This window comes from Podarcis vaucheri (genome assembly GCF_965113315.1).
Source record: "Podarcis vaucheri genome assembly, chromosome: Z".
In the NCBI taxonomy this organism is placed as follows: domain Eukaryota; kingdom Metazoa; phylum Chordata; class Lepidosauria; order Squamata; family Lacertidae; genus Podarcis; species Podarcis vaucheri.
The window spans coordinates 32,579,577-32,607,480 of record NC_138758.1 but is presented as its reverse complement, the minus strand read 5'-3'; the positions used below and the strand labels follow the sequence as shown (position 1 = coordinate 32,607,480).

Genomic DNA, 27,904 nt, shown 5'->3' with positions numbered 1-27,904 from the left:
AATGCTGATGCATGGAGTGCTGACAACGATGTTGGTCTTTGTCAGGCTGATGGTAAAGCCAAGCTCTCTGTAGGCTTGGTCAAAATGGTTGACAAGCCTCCATAAAGCTTCCTTGGAGTGTGCTGTCAAGCTGCTTCATCTGCAAATATTTCTCAGAAAAGGACCAGCCATACTTTTGTCTTGATGCAGAGATGTGCCAGGTTGAACAAACCTCTATGAATAGATGTACAAACTGTCTTCTGTCAAGCTGAAGGCATATGAGAGCAACAGGGAGAAGAATATGCCGCAGAGGGTTTGGCTGAGAACATGGCCCTGTTTCACACCGCTCTTTACAGGGAAGGTGGATGAGGATGGGCCGTCATATTGGACGGTGCGGCACATGTTTTTGTGGAAGCTTAGGTGGGTACCCTATCTTGTTGAGTAGCGTCAAGAACCCATTTTGGCTGACAAGGTCAAAGGCCTTCATCAGGTCTATGAAGGCGATGTACAAAGGGTGTCTCTGCTCTCGGCATTTCTCCTGCAGCTGATGCAGTGAGAAAATAATGTTGACTGTTGACCTCAAACCCACTGAAGTTCCTGAGTCGTTTTCAAGGGCAGCTCCACATAGAATGCATTGCAGCAATCCAGTCTGGAAGCACATTTCAGGTGCTTTAAAAATCCTGTGAATGATCTCACTCTTACACAAGGCACTTAGAGTGATGGTTATTTATGTCTGGGTGTCCGATGTGTTTTTGAGCTTACATTGGAGTAAGCACTTTCACTGATACTGGGCGGTTGTGGGACCAGTTCCAGGCTCCTCTTTCCCCAGTACTCATGAGTCTGGATGCAGATGAGAACTTGCTAAAGAAGGGAGAGTCCCCTCTCCAGACTGGGATGTAAAGGAAAAAACAAGTACTGAAGGAGGATTCCACAAGTAGGCAGGAGTAACCAGATGCACAAATGTAGGATGGGTGATTCTCAGCTTGACAGCAGGACATGCAGAAACGATCTCAGGGTCTTAGGAGACCACAAGCTCCACATGAGTCAACAGTGTGATGCAGCAGCAAAAAAGGCTAATGCTATTCTAGGCTGTACCCACAGAAGTCTAGTGTCCCTCTCTCATAGCACTAGAGCTTGTGGACATCCATTGCAGCTGAACGTTAGAAGATTCAGGATGGATAAAAGGAAGTCCTTCTTTATGCAGCACATAGTTAAACTGTGGAACTCACTCCCACGGGAGGAAGTGATGCCTAGCAAGTTGGATGGCTTCAAAAGACCATTGGAGAAATTCATGGAGGAGAGGGCTATGAAATGACTACTAGTTCTGCTTCCACTGTTGGAGGCAGCAGCGCTTCTGAATATCAGTTGCTGTTGGGCTCAAATCCTGCTTGCAGCTTCCCCACAGTTATGTATTCAGCCACTGTGAGAAGAAGATGCCAGATGAGGTGGGCTGTTGGCCTGATCCAACAAGCTCTTCTTCAGTAATATTCAGTAATGTGCACATACACCATCACTTTCTCCAAACCTCCAGTCAAGTATACTGCTGTTCTTTCCAGCTTTCCGCCCTTGTTCTTTGACTCTGTTGGGGAGGACAGCATTCCAACTTAGGCTTTGCTAAGGCTGAGTACAGATCTTTGTCAGAACCAGCCCCAAGGGGAGTGTGAGCTTGCAAGCCTGCACTGGTCCTCTCTTGGTCTTGATCCAGCTTCAGGCGGCTTACTCAACGCTTGTCTGGAAAAGGAGACACACAGCCAATCAAGTTCACACTGCTTTATTTTAAAACCTGTTTCCAGTCCTCCATCAAATGGCCCTTCAGCACTTTGAAGACTTGTGCATGCTGTTGCCAAACCCTTGCAGTAATATATGCGTTGCGTGCTCACACCCTGTTTGCAAAGTTCAAAGTGCTGCCTCGTCAAACCCAAACCCTTCCCCACACCCAGGACACCCACACAGCTCTAAGAGGCCCATGGGAAGACGGAAGCACCTGCCCTTAATGCTGCCACTGTGTGCAACTGAATGAAGCTCTACAATTCTGTGATGCGATTGGAAGTTTTCAAACAGAGGCTGGACGGCAACCTGACAGGGAGTAAAATTTCTAATCCACATTCAGAGGTCTCCAATATTTGGCTCTACTATGTCATTTAAATTCTTAAATTCTGTGCATCATTTTCAAAGCAGAGTTGCTTTCAGGTCAAAAACAGCCTCTTGGAAGATAAACTTGTGAAGGTTCTTGGAATATTTTCAACCTTCATCTCTCCTTCATTGGTGGTTTTTTTCCTTCTGAAAAAAACAGATATTGGAAGGTGATCTGTCAGGGATTCTTTAGCTGTGATTTCTGCATTAAAGGGCCCCTTTGGTCTAGTAGCTCTCTTCTGGTGCTGCTATGTAAGTCTACCCAGATATGTAAGTTGCTGTGGGCATTTGGCCACTGTGAGAAGAGGATTCTGGATTACATGGGCAGCTGCATTGATCTAGAGGGCTCTTTTTATGTCCTTGCCTTACACAAAGATCCAGAGGAACAGGCCTTATTGAAGCAGCTGCTGGTCTCTCCTCCCTGATCCCAGTCCCCAGGGAGGTTCTGTGCTACCCAGAGGCTTTGACTGGCTTGTGGTGTGAGGGTGTGATCCTGGCCTGGGAATCCTCTCTCGCTCTGCGTCTCAGCCCCGGTCCTTTGCAGAAGCCCTTAAGGCTTAATTTTTTATTTTTTTTTACTGAGTGTGTGTTCTGGAATGACATCGGAAAGTGCCTGGATTTGCTTAGGAAGGGTGTGTTTCCATGTGTCTATATTATATCTATGTCATCTGCAGTGTGGTTGCCTCTCTGAACGTGTGAATTTTACTGAAGTGGTTGGTGGTGTCTGCAAAACAATGCAAAGCCCAGAAACAAGATTTGCCACCACCCTGGAAATGGAACTCCCAGTTAGCTTCATGGCTGAGTGGGGATTTGAACCCTGGTCTTTCCCAGGTTCCATTCCTCATTTTATCTTTGTGAGAACCCAGCTTTAACCACTGCACCCCTTTTGTCATTTTTTTCTCCAATAGCGTGATCTGCCCCGTTCTCTCCTAGGTCCTTGGTCTCCCTACCCTTTCTGAGATAGATAGTCTTTCCCCTCTTCCATCTGACGACCCTCTAGTTATGTGAAGGGTTATGTGCCACCCCTTCCAAATCTTCTGTCCCATAGGCCAGTTCCCCTCCAACTCTAGGATTCTGTAATTCTTGAGCTGGTATTCCCCTCTCTACATTGCAGGGGGTTGGACTAGATGATCCTAGGGGTCCCTTCCAAGTCTAGGCTTCTGTGAAATGGCTTTACAAGTCAGCCCTTGGGCCCTAATTCCAAACCCTTGTTCCACATGAGTGTTCTACTTGGGTACTTTCTGTGTATCATGGAATTTTAGAACTAGAAGGGACCCCCAAGGGTCTTCTAGTTCAACCCCCACCAATGCAGGAATCACTGCTATATGTTGCTGCAGCTTCTTGTGCGTCCACCTCCACTGCTGTTATCCCTCTTACTGAAGCTCTTACGGAGGTCTTCATGCTCTTTCTTTCTTTCTTTCTTTCCCAGAATTCTCTTGCTTGGGCATCGAGGGGGAGGGCAGAGGCAAGGACGGTCCTGGCACCCCCAATGCCTATTTTTTTCCTTTTAAATGAGGTGCCTTTCAAGCGCACAAAGGGGACCCCAATGTGATTGGGGATGGAGAGCATTGTTGGTTTAACCAAGTAACAAAATGGCAGCTGCTTATTGGGGGGGGGGGAGGTTTCTGGGGTTAACCAAAGCATCAGGTTTTCCTAAACCACCGAGGGATTTTCCTCCTCCCAGATTTCCAAACATCTCTGTGTTTGGGGCTGAGAAGAGGAGGGGAGCTGAGTTTGGGTGTAGGGGGGAGCTTAGGGGTTGCCAAGGGAACCTCTTTTCTGCCCCATTGATGCATCTTGTAAATCCATTTAGGGAGGACGTGGAGGTGGGCCCCTTTTGTCTCTGAGCCTCGTTAAAAGTGAAAAAACATGGAGGGGGAAGAATGGCCTCAAAGTGTGTCTCTGAGGGGTCCAGGGGTCCAGGTCGAGTAGAGAGGGCAGCAGGGGACAAAGGCAGCCCCATAGCCTCTCCTTAGCTCCCTGGACTTTATTAATAGAGGAGTATTTAACCACCACCCTTGCTCCCCAGACAATTGGAGCATTAGGGTTGGAGGGCTGGGTTTGGAGCAGGGTGTCTATGTCTTGCCACACCTAGCAGCATTTCACCTAGAATTGGAGAATTGTCCCCATGGGCCATATAATCCAGCCCTGAGCAATGCAGGGAGCACAGCTAAATGATACCTGATAGATGGTCACCCAGCCTCTGTTTAAAAACCTCAAATAAATCATAGCACTGTAGATTGGGACCCCCAAGGGTCTTCCAGTCCAACCCTCTGCAGTACACAAATCACAGCTCAAGAATCCCTGAGAGGCAGGCATTTGAGCTCTGTTGAAAAAGCTTCCAAGGAAGGAGAATTCTCTACCTTCCAAAGCCTGCCTGCCTTTCTTTCTTTCTCAACCTCCCTTCACCTTCCAAATCACGGGGCTGTATAAAAATACATACCATATTAACAAACAAAAGTTCTCCCTTCCCATCGCATTCTAAAGGCTATAGCCAAAGACCTTGGAGAAGAGGAATGTTTTTGCCTGGAGTCTAAAGATATGTTGTGAAGGTGCCAGACAAGCCTCCCTGGGGAGAGCATCCCACAAGCTGGGAGCCACCACAGGAAAGGCCTGTTCTTGTGTTGCCATTCTCCAAACCTCTCCCAGAGGAGGCACACAGAGACGGACCTCAAATGATAAATGCAGAGTCCAGGTTGGTTCAAATGGGAAAAGGCAGTTGTATGGTTGCATGGTTGGAAGGAACCCCAAGGGCCATCTCTCAGAAATAATGTGTTGAAGCCTTTAGTTCAGAAGGCATTTGCTGCTGTGATTTAACCCTTTTTTGCAATTCAGGAGAATGGATGGGAGAAGCCTTTCAGCTCTTTGTGTTCAAATCAGGTGCTGATGAAATGCTGAGAGAAGCTCTTTACAGTGCAGTATAAAATATGAGGCTGCCTCTGGAGACATTATTTCCTGTTGGATGAGCTTGATTCAACATTTCCCCCCGCCCCGCCCTTTATAAAACTCATTCCCATTAGGAAATATATTCCCAAGACGTACAGTTATGCTAATAGGCCAGTGAATATTCATGAGCTGATTACAAACACATGGTCACCTGCTGGGTGATTGTGGCTGCTTTTGTGGGAGGTTTAGCACCCTAAAATAAGCAGGACTGAGGATTAATGTTGAGTCGGTGGAGGAAGATGGAAAATCAGTGGGTGAGGTAGCAATTCCAATTTTTTTTTAAAAAAAATATCAAATAATGCCATTGTTGTTTGTGACTCAGAGGAGGAAGAAGGTGGCAGGAAAGGGGGATAAGAAGGTTTTTTTTAGGTAGATCCTGAACTTGGAGCCAGCAAGCTGCCTGAAGAGGAAGTAAAAAAATTAAACAGTGTTGCTGTTCTGATTCATTCTGGTGGTTCCCAAACTCAGCATCCTGGACCCAAGGACAGGCAGAAGCATTGGAAGAATTCTATAGAAATAGGATGCTTTTAAGAGCAACTGCTCCCCAGTTTCTTAAGAATGTAAGAAGAGGCTGCTGGAATAGACCAGTGGCCCAGCAAGCCCTGCACCTGGTTTTCACAGTGGTGAAATGCTCCAAACAACCTAGGAATAGAGAGAGAGCCTCTGGCCTGGAGGATCCATAAGTACATACGAAATGGGGCAAAATGAACAAAACCTGGAAAAGAGGAGAAAGAAAGGAGATATGATAACCATCTTCACTTATCCAAAGGGATTTCACATGGAAGATGGAGCAAGCTTGTTTTTCCCTGCTCCAGAGGGTAGGACCCAAACCAATGGCATCAAGTTATGAGAAAGGAGATTCTGACTAAACACCAAGAAGACCTTTCTGACAGCACGAGCTGTTTGACAGTGGAACACTCGGGAGGTGGTGGCCTCTCCTTCCTTGGAGGTTTTAAAGCAGAAGTTGGATGACCATCTGTCATGCATGATTTAGCTGAGATTCCTGCGTTGCAGGGGGGGGTGGACTTGATGACCCTTGGGGTCACTTCCATCTCTACAATTCTGAGATTCTATTAATGGAGACAGGATTGTCCCAGCGCAATCTGTTAACATATATCCTTGGGAGTCACCAGATTATCAAGCCAGATGCAGCACTTAGGCCGTGAGATCGAATTCCGCTTAAGCCCCTTCTGGGAATCCGTAAACCACTGTGTGGAGTGAGTGGGGATTAAAGCTGAATTGCTCAGCGCTCTTCAGAGATTTCATCCTGAGCCCCTATGAGAAGCTGATGGTCATAAGCCACTAGCTGTTGGGCCCCATTTGCTATCTTTAGGGCAGTGGGCCCTCTGTTTTTCAAAAGCCAAGCTATGGACCCCCTACTTTTTAAAATGCTGTTATCTCTGCGGTAGTTTTTATGTGAATGGTGACACCATACCCTCCAACATGTGCAAGTGTAAGAACTGAGATGCACAGCTTTTGGGCTGTGCTCCCACATCCCCTGTGATTGCACGGTGCCCAAAACCACACAAGTTGCGCTTTTTTGGCACCGTGCTCTCATGTGAGAGCATATCCCCACCCCCACCCCAAAGGATGTCCTGGGCAGTTGGCGGGTATGTGCCACGGGCCCCTGGGTGGGTTGCATGGACCCACTATTGGAAACCACTGCTTTAAGATATAGATCTCTAGGCAGAGGAGTCATAGAGTTGGCAGAGACCCCCAAGGGCCATCTAGTCCAACTCTCTCCAATGCAAGAATCACAGCTAAATAATCTGTGCATTTCTGTGCTTTTATAGAATCATAGAAATGTAGGGTTGGAAGGGAACCTGAGGGTCATCTAGTCCAGCCCCATGCAATGCAGGGATGATTATATTATCCACTTGGTCGGGTTATCCGTGGTGAGCTTGAGGCTCTCCATTGCCCTTAACGCTCCCCCCATTCTCTGCAAGAGTGTCTGCTGCCTGCCCCCCAAGGCCCCTTGGCCAACAGACCTCTCTTTGTTTACTCAACTCAGTGGTCTCAGAAGGGGCACTTTCACTTTAACCACCAGAAAACACCTCTAAGAACAATGTAGGAAACCTCACCTGGTACCAGACACCTCCTTCCAAGGTGAAAGAGGCTTCCATATCTGTTCCCTGCCCCCCATGTTTGAGCACAAAGGAGTCTTTGGAGGAAGGGGGGCTCTTGGTCTTGAGCACAAGCACTGGCCAAAAGCAATAGCAAGGAGTCCCCCTCCACACCTTTTTTTTGGAGGGGGGAGAGGGGGACATAAGCATATAAGGGAATTTTGCTAGTAGGCAGCTTGAGGAATATGCTGACCCAATAAGATCCATTGGACTTTGGAACAGACAACATTTGAAGAAGGAGGCACACCTTCCTCCTTTGGAGAATTTTAAGCAAAGGTTAAGGGCCATATTTCCAAGATATTTTAGCTGGGATTCCTGCGTTGAAGTGGGTGGGATTTGATGTCCGGAAGCCTGAGTGGACTTTTCCCAGTTAGTTTAAGTCAGTCTACATTCCCTTCATTTCTGCCAGAGTTTTATCACCTGGACCAAAGATTTTGGGACACAGAAACATAGAATTGTAGAGTTGGAAGGTACCCTGAGGGCCATCTCGTCCAATCGTCTGCAATGCTGGAATCTCCGTTAAAGCATCCCTGGCAGGTAGCCCATCCAACCTCTGCTTAAAAACCTCCAAGGAAGGAGAGCCCACCACCTCTTATGAGAGTCTGTTCCACTGTCAGAAAGCTCTTACCCTTAGGAGGTTCTTCCTAGTATTTAGCCAGAATCTCATTTCTTGTCATTTGAATCTGTTGGTTCAAATCCTCCCAGAGCAGCAGAAAAGAAGCTTGCTCCATCTTCCATGGGACAACCTTTCATATATTTAAAGATGGCTGTAATTCCATCTCTCTCTTTTTTTTAAAAAAATAATTTTTATTCATTTTCCAAACAAGTTTTATACAGTCAACAAGTTATTTTACACTCATGCTTCAATTTTTGACTTCCCTCAGTTTCTCTGTCAATCTTCTGAAAAAATTCTATTTATTGACGCATTTCTAAACATGATATTGCCTTTCCCCACTCCTTTTCCTCTTACTCTCTTTTTTGCAGTATTTCTTACTAATTCACAGAGTCTCTTCAAAACCAACAAGCGTTGTCTGTGCATCACATATATTTTTCAGATATTCTGTAAATTTCCCCCAGTCCTCAATAAACTTTTGGTCTTTCTGGTAACGAATCTTCCCAGTCAATTTGTCCAATTCTGCATATTCAGTCAATTTCCTTCTCCATTCTTCCACTGTTGGAATTTCTTCCTGTTTCCATCTTTGGGCCAGAAGTATCCTTGCGGCAGTTACTGCATATTGAAACAGTTTACAGTCTCTCTTATTGATTTCGTTTCCTACCATTCCTAATAGAAAGGCTTCTGGTTTTTTAATGAACGTATATTTCAACATCTTTTTCAATTCATTGTATATCATTTCCCAGAAGTCTTTCACTTTTTTACACTCCCACCACATATGATAGAAAGTACCTTCTTTTTCTTTACATTTCCAACACTTATTGCATGTTTTATACATTTTGGCCAGTTTAACTGGCGTTATATACCATCTGTAAAACATTTTCATTACATTTTCTTTCAACGCAGTACATGCTGTAAATTTTAGACTTTCATTCCATAATTTCATCCAATCATCATACTGTATATTGTAACCAAAGTCTCTTGCCCAGTGTATCATTACTACTTTTACTTCTTCATCTTTTGTATGCCACCCCAGCAACACTTTATACATTTTAGACAGGTTTTTATACTCATTATTCAATACCTCCACTTCGAATTTTGATTCTTTACCTTCATACCCACACATTTTACAATCTTTTTTAAATATTTCATTAATTTGAAAGTAGTGTAACCAGTCGTAAACAAATTCTTTCACCTCTTCATAAGTTTTCATTTTCCATCCCCCCCCCTCTTGTTACCAATTCTCCATATGTGAGAGAATTGGTAATTCCATCTCTCAGTCTCCTCTTCTCCAGGCTGATCATCGCCAGCTCTCTCAACTGTTCCTCTTCTTAAGGCTTGGTTTCCAGACTCTTTATCATCTTGGTTGCTCTCAATTACTTCTTTCAAGTTGTGCACACATTGGGCCCAGGACAGAACTCTGGTGTTAATCACGCAGGATTGTGATGCATAAAGTCAGAAGACAAATACTGTAGTGTTGGAAGCAACCTCAAGGCTCATCTAGTCCAGTGTTTCCCAACCGGTGTTCCGCGGCACACTAGTGTGCCGCGAGACGTTGGCTGGTGTGCCGTGGGAGGGAGGCGGGCGAGTCGGGCGGCGAGAGGCGGGGCGGCGGCGGCGAGGATCCGCGTCGAGCCGGGGGCGGCTCCGCAGTGGTGGTGCCGAGGTTTCTCTCTCCATTCTCCCCTCACACACACACACAGGAAATAACACAGGATCAGCTGACAGGACCCGGCCAATGGGGCGGCGGCGGGGCAGTGCGCGCAAAAGGGAGGAGCGCGAGACAGCGGACGAGGAGGAGGCCGGTATGTCCGGGCAGCAGCAGCAACAACAGCAGCAGCAACTCCCGGCGACAGCTCCTCAAGCCCCGGGCAACCCTACTCCCTCACCGGCCTCGGCCGCCCTCCTGCTCCACCCGCCGCCGCCTCCCCCGCCGCCGCCGGCCACCTCGGCCCCGCCGCCGCCCCCTCCTCCGCCCGCTATCGCCGCCACCACCACAACAGCCGCCGCCGCCTCAGCTGCCGCCGTCCCTCAGTCCCTCGCTTTGCTGCCTCCTCCCCCCACACCCCCAAAGCTTGGAGGTTCCCCGGCAAGGGGGAGGGGAAAAAATTGAAACTTTCACTTTCGTGCGTCCCTCCCGGCGTGACGCTGCACGCTGACGTCACGGGGCTGTAATGGTGGTGTGCCTCGAGATTTTTTTCATCAAACAAGTGTGCCTTTGCCCAAAAAAGGTTGGGAAACACTGATCTAGTCCAACCTCCTGCGATGCAGGAATCTCAGCTAAAAATCCTTTATAGGACCCTCCTTGTGTTCCAGCCCCACGGGTTTGGGTAAAGGGGTGGGGCTGTGGATTTGTGTAATATAATCCCTGCAGAGTATAACTCTCCACAATTACTTTAAATTTGTCTTAATTTTTGTGGATGTGAGTGTTGCAACTCCTGCATTTGGCATTCTAGATTGAGTTTTCTGAATATCCAGTGTGTTTCATCTACATGCATGGGTTGACAAAGCATTTTTAATCTGTTTATTCAGAGCATTTGCACCCTGCTCTTCATCTTACATGCAGTCAGTGAAAATGAGACAGTCCCTGCCCACGCAGGCTTACTGTCTTTTTTTTTTTAAACCACACGCAAGAAAAAGGGAGGAGGAGGGAAGAGGAAAAATAAAAATTCCGGCATTGATTTCTAAACTATTCAACGGCTGATAGAGCTGGGTTTTCAGCAAAGCTGATGGAATGAGGCTCCTGCGTCCCATCTCTTCCACTGCTGGGTTTTTATTTCTTTCATTTCTTTGGATGGAGGAGTGTTCAGTCTTGTGAGCTGGGGCAGAACGCTTACGCACCTTATCAGCTGCTTCTGAGAAACGGGCCTCAGTCCCATGATTTGTGGGGTGGTTTCGTGGGTGAGTCACCAGGCTGCCAAAAGGCATGGAAGGGGACCTTTGTACATGGGTGGGGTTTGTCAGAAGGCAGTGAGAAGGGGACACTCTGAACAACTTCCTTTTAAAAGCTCTGGGCAGCGTTATGGGCTCTGTGTCATAGTCACCTGCAACATAGCATACCCAGACCTTATTTTCTCTTGCCTTCTCTGCAATTGGCTGTGATTCCTGCACTACAGGGGGTTGGACTAGATGACCCTGGGAGTCTCTTCCAACTCTACAATTACAGGATTCCTACATTTCCTTTCAGACATTCTGAACATATTCTGAATCACAGGTTAGAGGAGCAGAAATACAAACACAGCCCAGCTTCAAACAGATAACAAAGTATTTACCTTATGGAAATGATTCTGAAGTCCAGTTTCTGGAAACTGATGTGGGGAGAGGGCTTTTTTTACTCAGACCCTTTCTGGTTTCCCATAATGAGCATCTCGTGAGCCACCTTGAAAAGAGAATGCTGGACTGGATGGTCCCCCTTTGGCCTTATCCTGCAGGACTCTTCTCAAGCTCCTATGGAACCTCCAGCTGCAGAGGCAGTCTATCTCAATTCCTAAGATGTTAGGGGCATTTGGCCCCTGTGAGAACTGGACTAGGTGGACCAATAGCATGATCCAGAAGGATATTCTTACATTCAACCATTCTTAAGTTCTGCATCCTTGTTGCGCATTTGTGGAAAGTGTTTTCTCTCCCCCTCCTCTCCCTTTCTCCCCCATCCCCCCTGCTTTAGGAAAGAGGTAATGCCTTGCAGCCTGACTGGGAGGGTGCAGCCAGCAGTCTGGGCCCACACCACTATTCCCCCCACCCTCCTGGAGCCCCCTGTTTCTGCCCTGCAGCAGTCAGGATAATTTTGCCTTCACATCTGTTCCTGAGTTATCTTTCACCAGGAGCAGATTATGGTCGTTAGCCTAAGTCTGTGTTCTCCAAACTCCCCCCCCCCTCTGGGCCACACTTTCAGAATAAAAATTTGCTAGTGCCACACCCAATTTTTTATTGATAAGAAATGCATTGGAAAGCAAAAAAGAAACAGCTCCTAGCAGTTCTTGATTATACCATAGAACAGGATTACTTTATAATGTGATCATGGGATATGCAGAAAGCATAAAACAATGTGGCGGCATAAGAACATGAATCATTCCCAAAATGTAATTATAAATGAGCCTCTTCCATATGTACCTTAAGTACGTCTACAAACTCCATGAGAGGTGTGAGCTTGCATTTGCCAGGTAATCTCATTTATATTAGGTCTAATTTGATGCAGACAAATTCTCATCTCCTCTTCAACACAAAGAAGCCTTCCTCTCTTTCGATCTTTCATACTGTTTCTGGGTTGTGTGTGTGTGTATTCATACTATACTACTACACTGAAATGTTCAAATGTTTCTTTGATTGCCCTTGAATTTCCCCCTCCACACTTGTCATCCTCTCCTGCCACACCAGTGTGGCAAGTCACACCCTTTGAGAACCTAAGTTGATGTTCAGTTCTTTCATCTCCTTGCCTTCATCCCTCGATAACTCTTGCCATGGAATCATATCATAGAATAGTAAAGTTGGAAGGAACCATGAGGATAATCACAGTCCAACTTGCTGCAGTGCAGAAATCTTGCCCATCATGGGGCTCAAACCGACAGCCCCGAGATTAAGGGTCTCATGCTCTACTGACTGAGCAAGTCCACCATAAATGATCATCTGCACCAAGTTTATTGCAGCCCCTATGACAATTAGGTTATCTATACCCAGATATGTACATATGAGCACAAGATTAGAAGCAGTTTTTAAAATGTCAAAAATGTCCCCCCCCCCCGTAACATTTTGGACATTTATAAAAACTGCTTTTAATGTTTTGTTTTAATGATGTTACCTGCCCTGGGACCTTAAGGCGGAAAGTGGGACAACAACAACAACAATTGTGATTTGTGTATTGTAGGAGGTTGGGTTGCAACCATCATCCTCATCATTGCTCTAATATCTTTCCTTCTCCTTTCTCAGGTTTGTGTCTGGAAAGGGACTGATCATCTACCCAGAAATTGGGGACAAGCTGGACATTATCTGCCCAAAGGCTGAGTCCTCCAGGCCCTATGAGTACTACAAGCTCTACCTGGTGAAGCGCGGCCAGGCAGACGCCTGCAGCACCATCATGGACCCCAACGTGTTGGTGACCTGCAACCGGCCTGACCAGGAGATCCGCTTCACCATCAAGTTCCAGGAGTTCAGCCCCAATTACATGGGCCTGGAGTTCAAGAGACACCAGGACTACTTCATCACCTGTGAGTCTCCCCGGCTGCACTGTTTGCCCTCTGGTCTTATTTTGCCCGACTACTTTTCATTAGTATATTCATATTTATATTCTGCCTTTTCCCACTGACAGGGACTCAAGGTGCCTTTATAGCTAAAAGAGAAACAGCTAGAAACAGAGAGGGGAAAAGGAACCATTAAAAAAGCAATCAAACATTAGTACAATTTTTTTATATACAGGCGTCCCCCCACTTACGCGGGGGTTACATTCAGGGACTCCGCGCGTATATGGGAAATTTGTGTAACGTGGGGAGGGGTGCTTTTGAGAGAGGCTGGGAAGCAGCACTCTTTCAGCTGATAACTGTCCATCCCATTCACCTTCACCCGGGCTGCAATGTGCCCTTGCCTGCTTCTGATGATCAGAAACTGGATATGGGGGTTTGTAGCTGGGTGTCTCCAGGTGCCCAGCGCCGCTACGGGGCCTCTCAGTGATCTCCCCGTTAGTCTCGGAAGTTGCTGGAGACGGGTTTCTTTTCATTTAGTTTTGCCCCCACCCTCAAGAAATAATGTTGCTGCCCTTCTTGTGGGGCAGCGAGAGAGAGGGCAAGGGAGGGTGGAGGGACTTTCAAACCCTGCCCAAGAAACACAATTGATACGAGCAAGGGAGAGAGGGGCTTGTGAAGGCATGGAGCATGCCCCCCCCCGCAAGAGAACCCTGATAGCCGGGAAGAAGAAGGCCAAAGAGAGTGAGTGAGTGGGGGGGCCGGCAGTGAGACACTTGGAGCGGCCGTGCAAGCTGTTTTCCCTGCTCCCCTGCTCTCTCCTGCTCTTTCGGCACCATTTCCTGGTTCAAATCATTTATTTATTTCGCAGTGATGCATATAAATGCAGTTGCACTTGAGTGGAATGCGCATAATGGTGTGCGTGTGTGCGTGCGCGCCTGTATCTCTTGTCTGTCTATCTATCAAATATTTTTTAAAACACACACGTATTGTTACAATAAAAATATCACAGAACTAGCCCTTTCTTTAAAAACATTCTGTTCCCAAAATCCTGGTAAGCCCCAGCTCTGGCCTTAAACCTGTCCCAACCCCAAACCAAATCCCATTCCTAATCCTAAATCTGATGTAACACCACCCCTATTCACAAGCTGAAATGTGTGTTTGTGTCTCGTGCTTGCAGGCAGGGTCCAGCGTGAGTCTCTAGGCTGGGCCCCTCAAAGGTCCCTGTCGTCCCCGTCCGGTCCCCCCCCCCCCATGCGCAGGTTGAATGTGGCTGGTCTTTGGCTATCAAGACCACCCAGAATGAAAAAAACACTGACTTTCAATGGCCTCTCAGCCTTTCTGCTCAGATTCAGCATAAAACACACACCATATCATTGCTTTGTGTTCTGTAGCAACACTAAGGGGTGCTGCTCCGTCTGTCACAATTTTGGCATGACCAGTGTGCATTGTTAGTATTAATCAAAAGTCAAAATGTAAAAGTGGGTTTCGTGTTGCAGGCTGTGGGTCTGAGGCAGGTTTTTGGTCTGGACCAGTGAAAGCCCATTGGGCTAGAGGACTGAATGCTGGCTTTTCTTCCATAAGAACATAAGAACAGCCCTGTTGGACAAGGCCAAAAGAGGCCATCCTTTTCTTTCTATGGCTAACCAGATGCCTCAATGGATGCTTTAGTTGAGATTTTTGCATTTCAGTGGGTTGGACTGGATGACCCCCGGGATCCCTTCCAGCTCTACAGATCTATGATTCTATGAAATCTTCAGGTAGGGTTTGAGCACAAGAGCCCTTTCCCCTCCTGCGGTTCCCAGCAACTGTTATTAGGATGGTTGCTGCCTCTGGCAGCAGAGCAGAGACTCTCTCATGGCTGGTGGCCATCAATGGCCCTCTCCTCCGTGAATTTGCCCACTCTTTTAAAGCCATCCAAATTGGTGGCCATCACTGCTTCCTGGGGGAGTGAGTGCCATGGTTTAACTGCACTGTGTGAAGAAGGACTTTCTTTTATCTGTCCTGAATTTTCCAACACAAGCTTCATGGGATGTCCACGAATTCCAGTGTTAGAAAAGAGGGAGCAAAACATTTCTCTTTCCCCTTCCTCCATGCTTTGTATCCATTTATAAACGTCTATCGCGTCTCTTCTGTTGTCTTTTCTCCAAACCGAAAAGCCCCAAACGCTGCAACCGTTCCTCATAGGGGAGTCCATGTCATTTCCTTTTGGTGAAATGTCTCCACATATTCAGCAGGGCTAACTCGGGAGAGAATGGAATATGTGTTTGATTGAGAACAGTTGCAACATTTGGGACTTTGTAGCTTAGAGAAAAGGTGTCATGATAGAACTCCCAACGTTCCTTGAAAGGCTTAGTTTCCAGGTCCTTCATCCTCTTGGCTGCCTTCCTCTTGCACACCTTCCAGCTGGTCATTATCCTCCTCCAGAACCGGACACAGTATCTCTATCGTGCTGCCTCTGCTCCAAACCAAAAAGTCTGCAGAGTTGAGCCATCCCAGGCCGCCGTGAGGTCTAGAACAGACCCGAGCCTTGTGTTGCTCCTTGGGGTTTGCACAGCTGCCGTGCCGTTCTGCCCCCGCCACCTGCTCCAGTTATATGGCCGAGGGATGCTTTTCCGGAGAGAGTCTCAACCACCCCCCCGCCCCACCCCCACTTCTGCTTGCCAGCTTCCCCACAGCTGCCATTGCTTCTCAAGAGCAAAGAGTCCCAGCGTGCAACATCTCTCTCAAGGGCTCCTTTATATGGGAGGAACAAGGACTTGTTAGATCTGGGATTTCCCTCCTAGCGAGGAAGCCAGCCTGGGGACTTGAGAGCATCTTAGGCGGGAGCAAAGACACAGCCTGCTGCTCGCTCACTTTTAGTTTGGAGGAAAGGTGTGGAAGAGGCAGCACAATAGGCGTTTATGAAATTATGCATAGCCTAGAGAAAGTGGAGAGAGAAAAAGCCCCCTCTCCCCCTCAAAAGCTCATGGACATTCACTGAGGCGGAGTGTTAGGAGATTCAGGATAGGTAGAAGGAAGGACTTCTTAGCACAGTGCATATTTAATTTGTGGAACTTGCTCCCCTAGGAAGCCCCAATAGCCACCAATGTGGATGGCTTTGAAAGAAGATTAGACATGGGTGAAAGGGTTGTCAATGGCATCCTCTTCTCACAGTGGCCCATCCAGATGCCTATAGGAAATTCACAAGCAGGATTCGAGCACAATAACACTCTCCCCTCCTGCAGCTCCCATCATCTGGCACTGAAGCATCGTCGCCTCTGATTGCGGAGGCAGAGCATTGCCATTGTTTCTAGTTAGTCATCAGCAGCCCTCTCCTCTGTGAATTCGTTCAGTCCTCTTTTAGAGCCAAGCAAGTTGGTGGCCATCACTGCCTCCTGCGTGAGGGAGTACCACAGGTTAACTATGTGCTGTGTTAGGACTTCCTGAATCTTCCAGATTTCTTTGTTTGCTGCTTTTCAAAGCAGCCGAGAAAAAACAGGAATGCATCTCAGAATCAAACATTGCAAATGCAATTTCATAATAGCACCATGGGAAAACAACACAGTAGCAAATATATAACACATTGTAAACGAACAACATTTCAGCAGTGTAAATATAACAAGATTGCATTAACAACATAACACTTTCTGGCGGTCGTGAAAATGAAAAGCGGGCCTGTCAGTTTCACCTATATCCTGGGGTGAAGCCTATTGGGATGCTTGTTTGGGGTGGAGAGCAGCACCAGGGGGCTCAATGTGACGAGCCTGATTGCGATGTGGGGGGGGGGCAAGGATACCTCTACCCACATAGAGGTATGTGGGTAGAACAATCAGAACAGCTTCCGTGGAGGCAAGCAGGGCATCACCTGCCCCTTTCATTTTGGGCCCCACATCCCAGGATTTGACTGTTTGGATGATTTAGGACACCTAAAAAGAAATCCATTCTTTACTCAGAGCTTAATTACCGTATTTTTCGCTCTATAACACGCACCCAACCATAACATGCACGTAGTTTTTAGAGGAGGAAAATCCGTAGGTATGCCACCTGTAGGCATTCCCTCCATAACACGCACAGACATTTCCCCTTACTTTCTAGGAGGAAAAAAGTGAGTGTTATGGTGCAAAAAATACGGTAATCTCTGGAACTCCCTCCCACAGGAGGCAGGGATGGCCACCAATTTGGATGGCTTTGAAAGAGGATTTGAGAAATCTGTGGAGGAGAGGACTGTTGAGATGGAGGCAGCAATGCTTCTGAATGCCGCAAATTGCTGGAAGCCACAGGAGGGGAGAGCATTGCCTCTCCTGCTCAGATCCTGTTTGCTGGTTTCCCATTGGAGCATCTGGCTGTTTAGGACAGAATGCTGGACTGTGTGGTCCATTGGCCTGATCCAGCACTTATGTTCAGATATTCATTGCTGAGGATTCTCTATTGTCAGCTGTTGTATCTCTTCTCCCCACACCTGTGGGTGATTGGTGGCCTGTTGTCTCTGTCTGTCTGCTCCAAGTAGAACGATGCCCTTTCTGCTGTGAGTAGGTCACTTCCTCGCAAAGGGCAGGTGGATCCTCAGGCAGAGGGGGAGCAGTGAAAGGTGAAGGGTCTGATGTGAAAGGTTGGGAAGCTGGCCTTTTGGATCCCTGTCAAATGCCTCCTCTCCAGTTTCCACCATATCAAGAGTTGCAGCAAGATCAGAAAAGGGCACCCGCAGACAATCAGATTACTCCCCCAAGAGGAAAGGTTGCAGCATTTGGGACCTTTTAGCGCAGGGGAAAAGCGATGAAGAGGCGGCACAATAAAAGTTTAAGAAATCATGCATAGCCTGAGGAAGGCGGGCAGAGAAAAGCTGTTTTCCTTTTCTTGTGACTCCAGAATTTGTGGACTTCCGCTGAGGCTGAATGTTGGAAGACTTAGGACAGACAAAAGAAGGTCCTCTTCATTAACCTATGGGACTCGCTGCTGCAGGAGGCAGGGATAGCCACCAACTTGGGTGGTTTTAAAAGGGGATTGGATAAATTAATGGAAGAGGGGGCTACTGATGGCTACTAGCCACAGTGGCTCTGCTCTGCTTCTATGGTAGGTGGCAGTAAGGCTTCTGATTATCAGTTGCTGGAAACTGCAGGAAGGGAGGGGCTCTTGTTCTCAAATCCTGCTTACAGGAGTAGCTCAATCCCTTTAGCTTAACTTGTGTAATGTCAGGCTTTCTGTTCAAGACCAGTAGAAATCTGGAACAAATCTGGAGCCAGCGGTTCCTGCCTTCTGCACGGCTAAGTGGAGGCAATGGACAGCAAGGGGCTTAGGAGATGGGGAGGAGTCGAAAGCTTGAACGGAACCTCTGCAGCACTTTCTGTAGAGCTATAGCACCTGCCTTGCAAGCAGAAACTCCCATCTTCAACCCCTGCTGGCATCTCCAGTTGGGGCTGGGAGAGAGACCCCTGCCTGAAACCCTGGAGCACCATCGCTGCCAGTCAGTGTAGACAGTACCGCACTAGATGGACCAATGGTCTGACTTAGTACGAGCAAACTTCCTATCTTCCTTTGCTATCCTAAAGGCAGCAAAAACTACTTAACATATAATGTACACCCAGAACAGCAGAAATGCTGTTTTGGGAGCTGATGGCAGCCAGGCCAAACTCTGTAATGCCCCAGATCTTACTGGAGAAAACCTGTCTTTTCATAACTTGTTCCTTTACAACTGCGAGGGGCTGGACATTTCCAGGAATTTCCAGGCCTTTTGCTTTGCAGGAACCCTGCATCATGGTGTTTTTAGGCTGAAATCTCACCCTGCGTCGTGGTGTTTATCGGGTGAAATCCGTTAAGCTGAGCTGCTGTTTTGAAGGCCCTGTATACTTTTGTATACAGGTGTCCCCAGCTTACATGGGGGTTATGTTCCGGGCCTCTGCGTGCATCACTGAAATTGCATAAAGTGGGGAGCCCCCCCCCACTTTAATAGAGAGCATATGTGGGGAGGAGAGAGACTTATGTGCACGGCTGGGGCTGCTGCTTGGAAGTTGCTTGAGGCCTCTGCCCAGCATGCCTTTCCTCCATTCAGTGCCATCGCAGCAAGCGAGTGGCCAAGAGCGACTTCCAGGCAGCTGACCTGAGCAAGGGAAAGCATGCCGTTTCATTCAAATTCTTTACTTACTTTGCGGCGACCCTTGTAAAAGCAGTCATGTGCAAGTAGAATGCGCGTTAAGTGGGGGAATGCCTGTATATTCTTTCCTCTAAGGGCAACCCAAGAGTTTAAGCAGCCCTGCAAAAGGGAAGCAGGGTGAGTGGATCCTCCATGGCAGTGATTGCCCAACAAAGGCCCCCGTAGCTCAGTGGTAGAGCATCGATCTTGAAAGCAGAAAAATCCCTTTCCCAGTGGCATCTCCAGGTAGGGCTATAATAGACTTCTGCCTGAATCCCTGGCAAGCTATTGCTGCCAGTCAGTGTAGATAAGAGAAGTAAGGGTCTGATTCAGTATAAGGGAGCTTCCTATGTTTTTCCATTCAGCTGAGCCTGTTATTGAGAACCATGAGGACTGGAATCTTACTTTATTCCTAGCAGAAGTGTCACAGCTCAGTGGTAGAGCATCTGCCTTGCAAGTTCAATCCCCAGTGGCATCTGCAGATAGGGCCAGGAGAGAGACCCCTTAACTGAAAACCTGGAGGGCCATTGCTGCCAGAAAGCATAGACAGTGCTGAGCAAGATAGACCAAGTACTCAATATAAGGCTGCTTCCTGTGTTCCTTTGTCTCTCGTCCTGTCTCATGCCTGACCTTAATCTTCCTTGACTTCTCCTCCTTGCATCCACTGAGCACTGATCCTCAGCCTCTGGGTGGGCCAAAGATCTTCGTCTGATCTCGGATCCCCCGCGAGTCCCAAGACCTCTCTGCTGCCAACTTCCAGAGATCGCCGTAAAAAAGCAAGTCTGGACCACCCACGTTTTTGTCTTCCCCTGAAACCTCGAGAGATGTAAGCTCCTCTCCCCTTGCCTTTTATATTACTGGCAGGATTTAAGCCCAGAGGAAGCTTAAAAGGAGGGTGGGCGGGGGCTGTTCTCTTCCGCTGTGCCCCCCGCCCCTGGTTTCCAAAACCCAGGTGGAGAATCTGCTGCATTTTCTGGACCATGGCAGTTTCCTGGGGCTCATCATTCTCTCACCTGCTGCCAAACACCCTGGGCACAGCTGTTACCCCTCTTCTCCTGCCGAGAACGTCAAAAAGGATATTGTGGAGTTGGAAAAGGTTCAGAAGAGGGCAACCAAAACTATCAAGGGGATGGAGAGACTCTCCTATGAAGAATAGTTGCAGCATTTGAAAACAGGTTGTAGTGCAAATAAAAAAACCGTTGCGACATATGAAGAAATCTTGCAGTTTTTTGGACTTTTTAACTTAAAGAAAAGGTGAGGAAGAGGGGACACAATAGATGTTTATAAAATTATGCATGGAAGTTTATAAAATGCTCCTCTTTCATAGAATCATAGAATATTGTAGAGTTGAAAGGGATCACCAAGGGTCATCTAGTCCAGCCCCCTGCAATGTAGGAATCAACAAGCCCTGGCAGATGGCCATCCAACCTCTGCTTAAAAGCCTCCAATGAAGGAGAGCCCACTGCATCTTGAGGGAGTGCGTTCCACTATCAAACAGCTCCCATTACACTAGAACTGGTGGACATCCCATGAAGCTGAATATGGAAAGATTCTGGACAGATAGAGGAATGTCCCTTCTCACTGCAGCGCAGAGTTAAACTCTGGAATTCCTAACCTCAGGAGGCAGTGATGTCCACCAGCATAGATGGCTTTAAAAGAGGATTAGGCAAATTCATGGAGGAGGGGAGGGCTATCGACCACAATGCTTCTGAATCCTAGTGGCTGGAAGCCACAGGAGGGGAGAGAGCTGTTGTGCTCATGTCCTGCTTGTTGGTCTACCTTTGGAGCGTCTGTTTGGGGACTGAGAACGGGATGTTGGACTAGATGGGCTAGTGGCCTGATCCAGCAGACAAGTTCTTCCCTGTGTTCTTCCAGAACCTCCAGTCCCAGGGGCAGTCTATCTAGATTTCGAGGCTCTTAGGGGTATCTGGCCACTGTGGGAACAGTTTTCTAGACTAGTTGGCCTCATCCAGCAGGCCCTTTTTATGTTCTCATGTTCCTCTTCCTTCTTCTTTCATTGCTTGGAGCTTGGATTTCCAAACAACCGGCAAGGCCTGCAAAAGCCTCATGTGACATTTTCTCCCCATCCTCTTGGAGTCCCCGAAACATCAAGCTTCTGAATGCTAAATGGCTTTCATTAAAAGGCTTCTTTTCTCCAAGGTGTTAGGCAAGAAGGCAAGGGAAAGGATTTTTCTTTTTAATTTGCTTCCTTGAAAAGAAATGCAAAGGTCCTGGCAAGTTGCAGTGAGCGCACGGGCCAAGTGGTTCAACGGAGCCAAGACAATCAAGTGTGAGAGGATGCTTGATTTGGACGTCTGTCCGGTGGTCAGTTCCTGAAAGGGAACCACGAAGCTTAAGCCTGCCGGGAAGGTGGTGCTCTTTCCTTCCTTGGAGGTTTCTAAATAGAGGTCGGATGGCCATCTGTCAGGATTTTTGAGCTGGGATTCCTGCATTGTGTGTGGAGGGGTTCAACTAGAGGACCCTTGGAGATCCCTTCCCACGCTTCAGTTCTGTTATTCTTTCCCAGTTCCCTGCCCTTCTGAACATGGCCCCAAACAATGCACCCTGCAACGAGATGTTCTGGCTGACACCACCTTGAAATTCTGCGATGGCTTTGCTTTGCGAGATACAGAGGTTTTTGAGGAAAAGCACCCACTCTCGCCCCGGTTTTTAGTTTATTTTGGATCCCCTCCCCCTTCAAGAGGTTCCCAGCATAGCTTTCCAGAAGTGAAAATTACCGGAAAACAAATAAGCATTCAGATACCACAAAATAAGATAAAAGCAAACTGCAGGATTTTAAGAGTTTGGAAAGTTGCCCCCTTCTTCTTTTTAAAGGTCTCTGTCTTCAGATATCTGAAGGGCTGTCATGTGGAAGGTGGAGCAAACTTGTTTTCTTCTGCTCTAAAGGGGAGGACCAAAACCAATGGATTCAAATTGCAAGAAAGGAGATTCTGACTAAATACTAGCAAGAACTTTTTGAGGGTAAGAGCTGTTCAATAGCGGAAAACACAAGCTCAGGAGGTCATGGACTCTCCTCCTTAGAGGATTTTAAGCAGACGTCAGATGGCCGGCCACCTGTCAGGTATTCATGAGATGTGATTTCTGCATTGCAGGGGGTTGGGCTAGATGACTCTTGGGGTCCTTTCCAACTCTTGGCTGCCCTCCTCTGCACAGCTTGTCAGTATCCTCCTTAAAGCGGGGTGCCCAGAACTGTACATAGGACTCCAGGTGGTGTGTGGCCAAGGCAGAATAGGTTGCTATTCGTTCCCTTCATATGGACACTAAACTTTTGTTGATCAAGCCTAGGATTGCATGAGCCATTTTTGCTGCTGCATCACACTGTTGACTCATGTGAAGCTTGTAGTCTCTTACTAAGACCACCAGATCCTTTCCACCTGTGCTGCTGTCAAGGGAGGTGTCCCCCATCATATAGTTGTTCATCTGATTATTTCTGCCTAAGAAATAATCTGTCTGTGCCGAAATGCATTTTGAGCATCTCTGGTTCCTAAGCTGAGAGGCCACGGTCCTTTCAAAATGGACTGCAATGTTGCAATTCTAATGTTGAAAATTATTTTACACATTTGCAATTAATTGTGATTCCTGCATTGTCTAGATGACCCTTGGAGTCCCTTCCAACTCTACTGCTCTGTGAGTGTGTGTTTTAAGGGATTCATCCCATGCCTTTTGGTAAAATTCCCAGGGTGCCTTGCAGAATGTAGAAACGCAATTGGAACTGATGCAGAACATGGAAATGAAAAATTTGCTAAATCACCAAGAAAAAATATTTGCTTGCACGCACCCCCCTTTAAATATTCAGTTGGATGAGATAAAGGATGAAGGCTCCTGAAGGCAGATGCAAATGTCAGTGCCCATCAGGGTGTTTGAAGTCCAACTGGTGATGAAATGTAGTGTATTTATATTTAATTAAATAGCTTGCAGGCTGATGTTCTATGAAAACGGTCAGCATGGCATTTAAACTATCAAATGTCTGAATCTAGCCCAGGAAATGAATTGTTGAACACGCTTTAAAACGGGCAAAGCAGAAGACACTGCTTAAAGGAAGAGCCCTCTGGATCAGGCTAATGGCTTATCTGGTCCAGCACCCTGTCCTCACAGTGGCCAGCCAGATGCCTCAAGAGGAAACCCACAAGCAGGATTTGAGCACAAGAGCCCTCTCCCCTCCTGTGGTTTACAGCAACTGGTATTCAGAAACATTTATTTTCTCTCTGACTTTGGAGGCAGAGCATAGCCATCCTGGCTAGTAGCCATTGATAGTGTGATTCTCCTCCATGAATTTGCCCAATCCTCTTGGTTGGTAGCCATCACTGCCTCCTGTGGAAGTGAGTTCCATACATTAACTCAGAAGGACTTCCTTTTATCTGTCCTGAATCTTCCAATATTCGGCTTCATTAGATGCCATGATTTCTAGTGTTCGCATCCTGCTTGTGGAGTTCCCACTGGGGCATCTAGTTGGCCACTGTGAGAAGAGGATGCTGGACTTGATGGACCATTGGCCTGATCCAGCAGGGCTCTTCCTTTCTTTTTATGGATCTTCCAGGTCCAGTGGCAGTCTACCTAGATTCCTTGGGCCATTTGGCCATTGTGAGAACAGGTTGGATGGGCCATTGGCTTGATCCAGCAATCTCTTATTTTCTTGGGTCCGGGAGCCCAAAGGAATTTCCTGTCTGAAATACCTTTTCCCCCAGCTGTTTTGGTACAGATTTCTTGTAGGACCTAAACTCAGAAAGAATTTCATATGATTTACTTAATGATTTTGTTGGGTTTGATCTGAATGCAAAGGAAAGGGAAAGATGTGTGGAGTTTTGCCTCTGCTCTACCTGCGCCTTTAAAAGTACCCAGACAGCTTGCACAGCTGCAAGAGTCATTTAGCCCCATAAAAAGGCCAGCAGCTTGGATTTTGCTGCAGCCACGGCACGTTAATGGTGCGCTGGAGCCCAAATCATAACAGAGACCTGCTAAAGGGAACCTGGGAGGCAGCTCAGAATGCTTAATTTTGTCCAAAGCTTACTGTTTAAGAGCCCCCTTACATTTTATCTTTCGCCAAGCGTTCTACGTTCCAAATCTTCCAACCTGCCCAGATCACATTTTGCTTTGAAAGATGGAAATAACACACGCAAACCCCACCCCAAAGTTTTAGTTTCGCTGAGTGTGTGGGGAGGAGGGACTGTGCAAGTCTGCACTGATGCACTCATGGAATGGCACCATTGTAGAGTTGGAACGGACCCAAGTGTCACTTAGCCCAACCTCATGCAATGCAGGAATCACAGTTAATAATCCAGACAGATGGCCATCCAACCTCTTGCATTTTTATGGAAACCATAGGAAAGGAGTTGGGCTCTTATGCTCGGATCCTGCTTGTGGGTTTCCCATTGGGGCATCTGGTTGGCCACTGTGAGAACAGGGTGTTGGACTAGATGGGCCATTCAGGCTCTTCTGATGTTCTTATGTGGTACCCAAGTGGTGTAGTGCTTAGAGTGTCCGGCTTGAACTTGGGAGAGACCAGGGTTCCAATCCCCACTCCACCATGAAGCTCACTGAGTGTGACCTTGGGGGCAAGTCTCTGCCTCTTGGCCTAAGCTACCTCTCAGGATTGTTGTGTGGATGAAAGGAGGAAGAGAAACATGTGCACCACCTTGAGCTCCTTGGAGGAAAAAAGGAGGGCTACATAAAAGGCAAAGGGACCCCTGACCATTAGGTCTAGACGTGACCGACTCTGGGGTTGTGGTGCTCATCTCGCTTTATTGGCCAAGGGAGCCGGCGTACAGCTTCCAGGTCATGTGGCCAGCATGACTAAGCCGCTTCTGGCGAACCAGAGCAGCGCACAGAAACGCTGTTTACCTTCCTGCCTGAGCGGTACCTATTTATCTACTTGCACTTCGTGCTTTCGAACTGCTAGGTTGGCAGGAGCAGGGACTGAGCAACGGGAGCTCACACCGTCGCGGAGATTCGAAGTGCCGACCTTCTGATCGACAAGTCCTAGGGTCTGTGGTTTAACCCACAGCGCCACCCGCGTCCCTGGAGGGCTACATACATATGCAATAAAATACAGTGGTGCCCCGCAAGACGAATGCCTCGCAAGACGAAAAACTCGCTAGACGAAAGGGTTTTGCGGTTTTTGAGCTGCTTCGCAAGACGAATTTCCCTATGGGCTTGCTTCGCAAGACGAAAACGTCTTGCGTTTTTTTTTGCAAGTTTGTTTCCTTTTTCTTAACACCGTTAATACAGTTGCGACTTGACTTCGAGGAGCAACTCATAGAACGCGGTGTGGTAGCCTTTTTTGAGCTTTTTGGTGATTTTTGAAGCTTTTCCAAAACTTTTCCAACACCGTGCTTCGCAAGACAAAAAATTCGCTAGACGAAAAAACTCGCGGAACGAATTAATTTCGTCTTGCAAGGCACCACTGTAAAACAGGTAGTATGTTCTTACTTGTTAATGTAGTTCTCGGGAGGCAAAAGTGCTTCTGTGGATGATAGCATGATGCTTACTTAGCAGGTTTCTTTGTGAGAACATAAGGAGTGTCTGCTGGATCAGTCCAATGGCCTATCTTGTCCAGAACTCTCTTCTCACAGGGGCCAGCCAGATGCCCCAATGGAAAACCCACAAGCAGGATCTGAGCCCAAGAGCACCCTCTCCCTTCCTGCAGTTTCTAGCAACCCGTGTTCAGAAGCATTGTTGCCTCTGACCATGTAGGCAGAGCCTAGCAACTGTGGCTAGGAGCCATTGATAGCCCTCCCCTCCTCCATGAATTTGTCTAATCCTCTATTCAAGACATCCGGCTTGGTGGCCACCACTGCCTCTTGCGGGAGCAACTTCCATAGTTTATGCACAAATAAGTGATTTCTTTTCTCTGTCCCGAATCTTCCGACATTCAGCTTCATTGGATGTCCATGAGTTGCAGTTTTAGGAAGCGGCTGCATGAGGGTGGGCGGGTAGGCGGGCTTCTCTCCCTCCACTTTCTCCAGGCCAGTCATCATTGTATAAGCTTCTGTCATGTCGCCTCTCCAGCACCTTTTCTCTAAACTGAAAAGCCCCATACGCTGTAGTCTTTCTTCGCATGCTGCAACCTTCCCCCCACATGGGCATTGTTCCATCCTCTCGATTATCTCGGTTGCCCTTTTCCGAACCTTTTCCAGCTCTGCGAGTTCAGGCATCAACAATGCTGATGTCCATGCTTTGTGTGGCCCAGCGCACTCCCTCCTGCTTCTGCCTCTGCCCTGTGCGCTTTCCGTGTCTAGAAGAATTATCACCCCGGTGCTTCCAAGCAGGGAAAGTGAAGAGAAGTGACCCATGTGATTTGGCTAGAATTCATTTCATGCCTTGCGCTGTAGCCTTAAAAAAAAGAAGAAGAATGCCCTACCTGCCTTCAGGAGCCTTCGTCCTTTATCTCAACCTCTAACAGAAGTGTCTAGCAAGAAGAGCTGCCTTTTTCTGCCACCAGGAAAAGCGTACAGCAAAAAAGCTAAACTGTGAAGCTCTAGCAGTGAGCCAATTATGGTAGAAATCCACCGTCCCATCTCCCCCATCTCCCCTAGCTACTGTTTTCCATCCGAATGACCTTATAAAGCAATTGCTTATGCTGTTGTTGTTAGATTTAGAATTATAGAATTGTTGGAAGGGACCCCCACCCCCCAGGTCACGTAGTCCAGCATGTGCAGTGTTGGAATCGCAGCCAAAGAATCCCCAATGGATGGCCATCTAACCTGCTTAAAAACGTCCAAGGAAGGAGAGGCCACTACCTTCTGAGGTCATAGAAGCGTAGAATTGTAGAGTTAGAAGGGGACCCCCAAGGGCCATCTGGTCCAACCCCATCCAATGCAAGAATCACAGCTAAATAGAAGTTATATAAAAATACAAATATAGATACAATTATAAATAAAATATAAATGCATAAATGTAATTTCAATGCAATGTTCATTGGCGTCTATCTTTTTTTTTTTGCTGTAAGATTAGATCAGTGTATATATTTATTTTTTCACACATTCATTTTTGAGATACATGTGCAAACAACTGCTACTGTCCTGAGTTTTATTGTGTCGTTACCTTCGTTAGTGGGTGGGGCATGCAGACCACTATTCTGAATACAGTCATATCTCTTGTTACGTTTGTTTCAGGTTAAATCTTTTTAGGTTGCGTCTCACAGCGACCGGAAGTACCGGAATGGGTTATTTCCGGGTTTCGCTGCTCGTGGATGTACAGACGCTCAAAACGACGTCACACGCATGTGCAGAAGCAGCAAATTGCGACCCGTGCAAGCGCAGGCGCGGGTTGCATTCTGCTCAGGTTGCGAATGGGGCTCCGGAACGGATCCCGTTTTTATTGGGTAGGGCAGGGTGGGGAGGGGAGCTCTGGGGGTGAATCTGGAATCCTGTGCACATTTCTTTTCACCTCACATCAAAAAGGAAATAGTGGAGTTGGAAAGGGTTTAGAAAAGGGCAACCCAAATAATCATTTTGGAGAAAAGCAAATAAGAGGCAACATTATAGAAGTTTATAAGCTTATGGATGGCATGGAGAATTTTTTTTTCTTTGCCCCCTCATAACACTACAACTTCGTGGACATCCATGAAGCTGAATGTTGGAAGGTTTAGGACAGATATAAGGGAAGTCCTTCTTGGCACAGCACATAGTTAACCTTTGGAAGTTGCTTCCACAGGAGGCAGTGATGGCTATAAAAGAGGAATGGGCACATTTATGGGGGAGAGGGCTACTGGTGGATACTAGCCATGATGGCTATGTTCTGCCTCCATCGTAGGAGGCAGCAATGCTTCTGGATACCAATTTCTGGAGACCTAGGTTTCGGGGGTGGGGAG

The 27,904-nt window shown here is 47.3% G+C and overlaps 1 protein-coding gene and 1 long non-coding RNA gene across 2 annotated transcripts in view; one reads left to right on the top strand and one right to left on the bottom strand.

Moving 5' to 3' along the window:
• The window catches only part of EFNB1 (ephrin B1), a 77,521-nt gene that overhangs the window by 34,825 nt on the left and 14,792 nt on the right, over nt 1-27,904 (top strand). The window contains exon 2 of the mRNA XM_082208563.1: nt 12,718-12,995. Coding sequence (XP_082064689.1) covers nt 12,718-12,995 — 278 coding nt within the window. The remainder of the gene's footprint in view (nt 1-12,717; nt 12,996-27,904) is intronic.
• Nucleotides 1,735-10,708, bottom strand: LOC309524159. Its single transcript, XR_014215825.1, has 2 exons — nt 10,636-10,708; nt 1,735-2,259 (listed from the first exon to the last, which is right to left on the bottom strand). It is a non-coding gene; the product is annotated as an uncharacterized lncRNA (long non-coding RNA).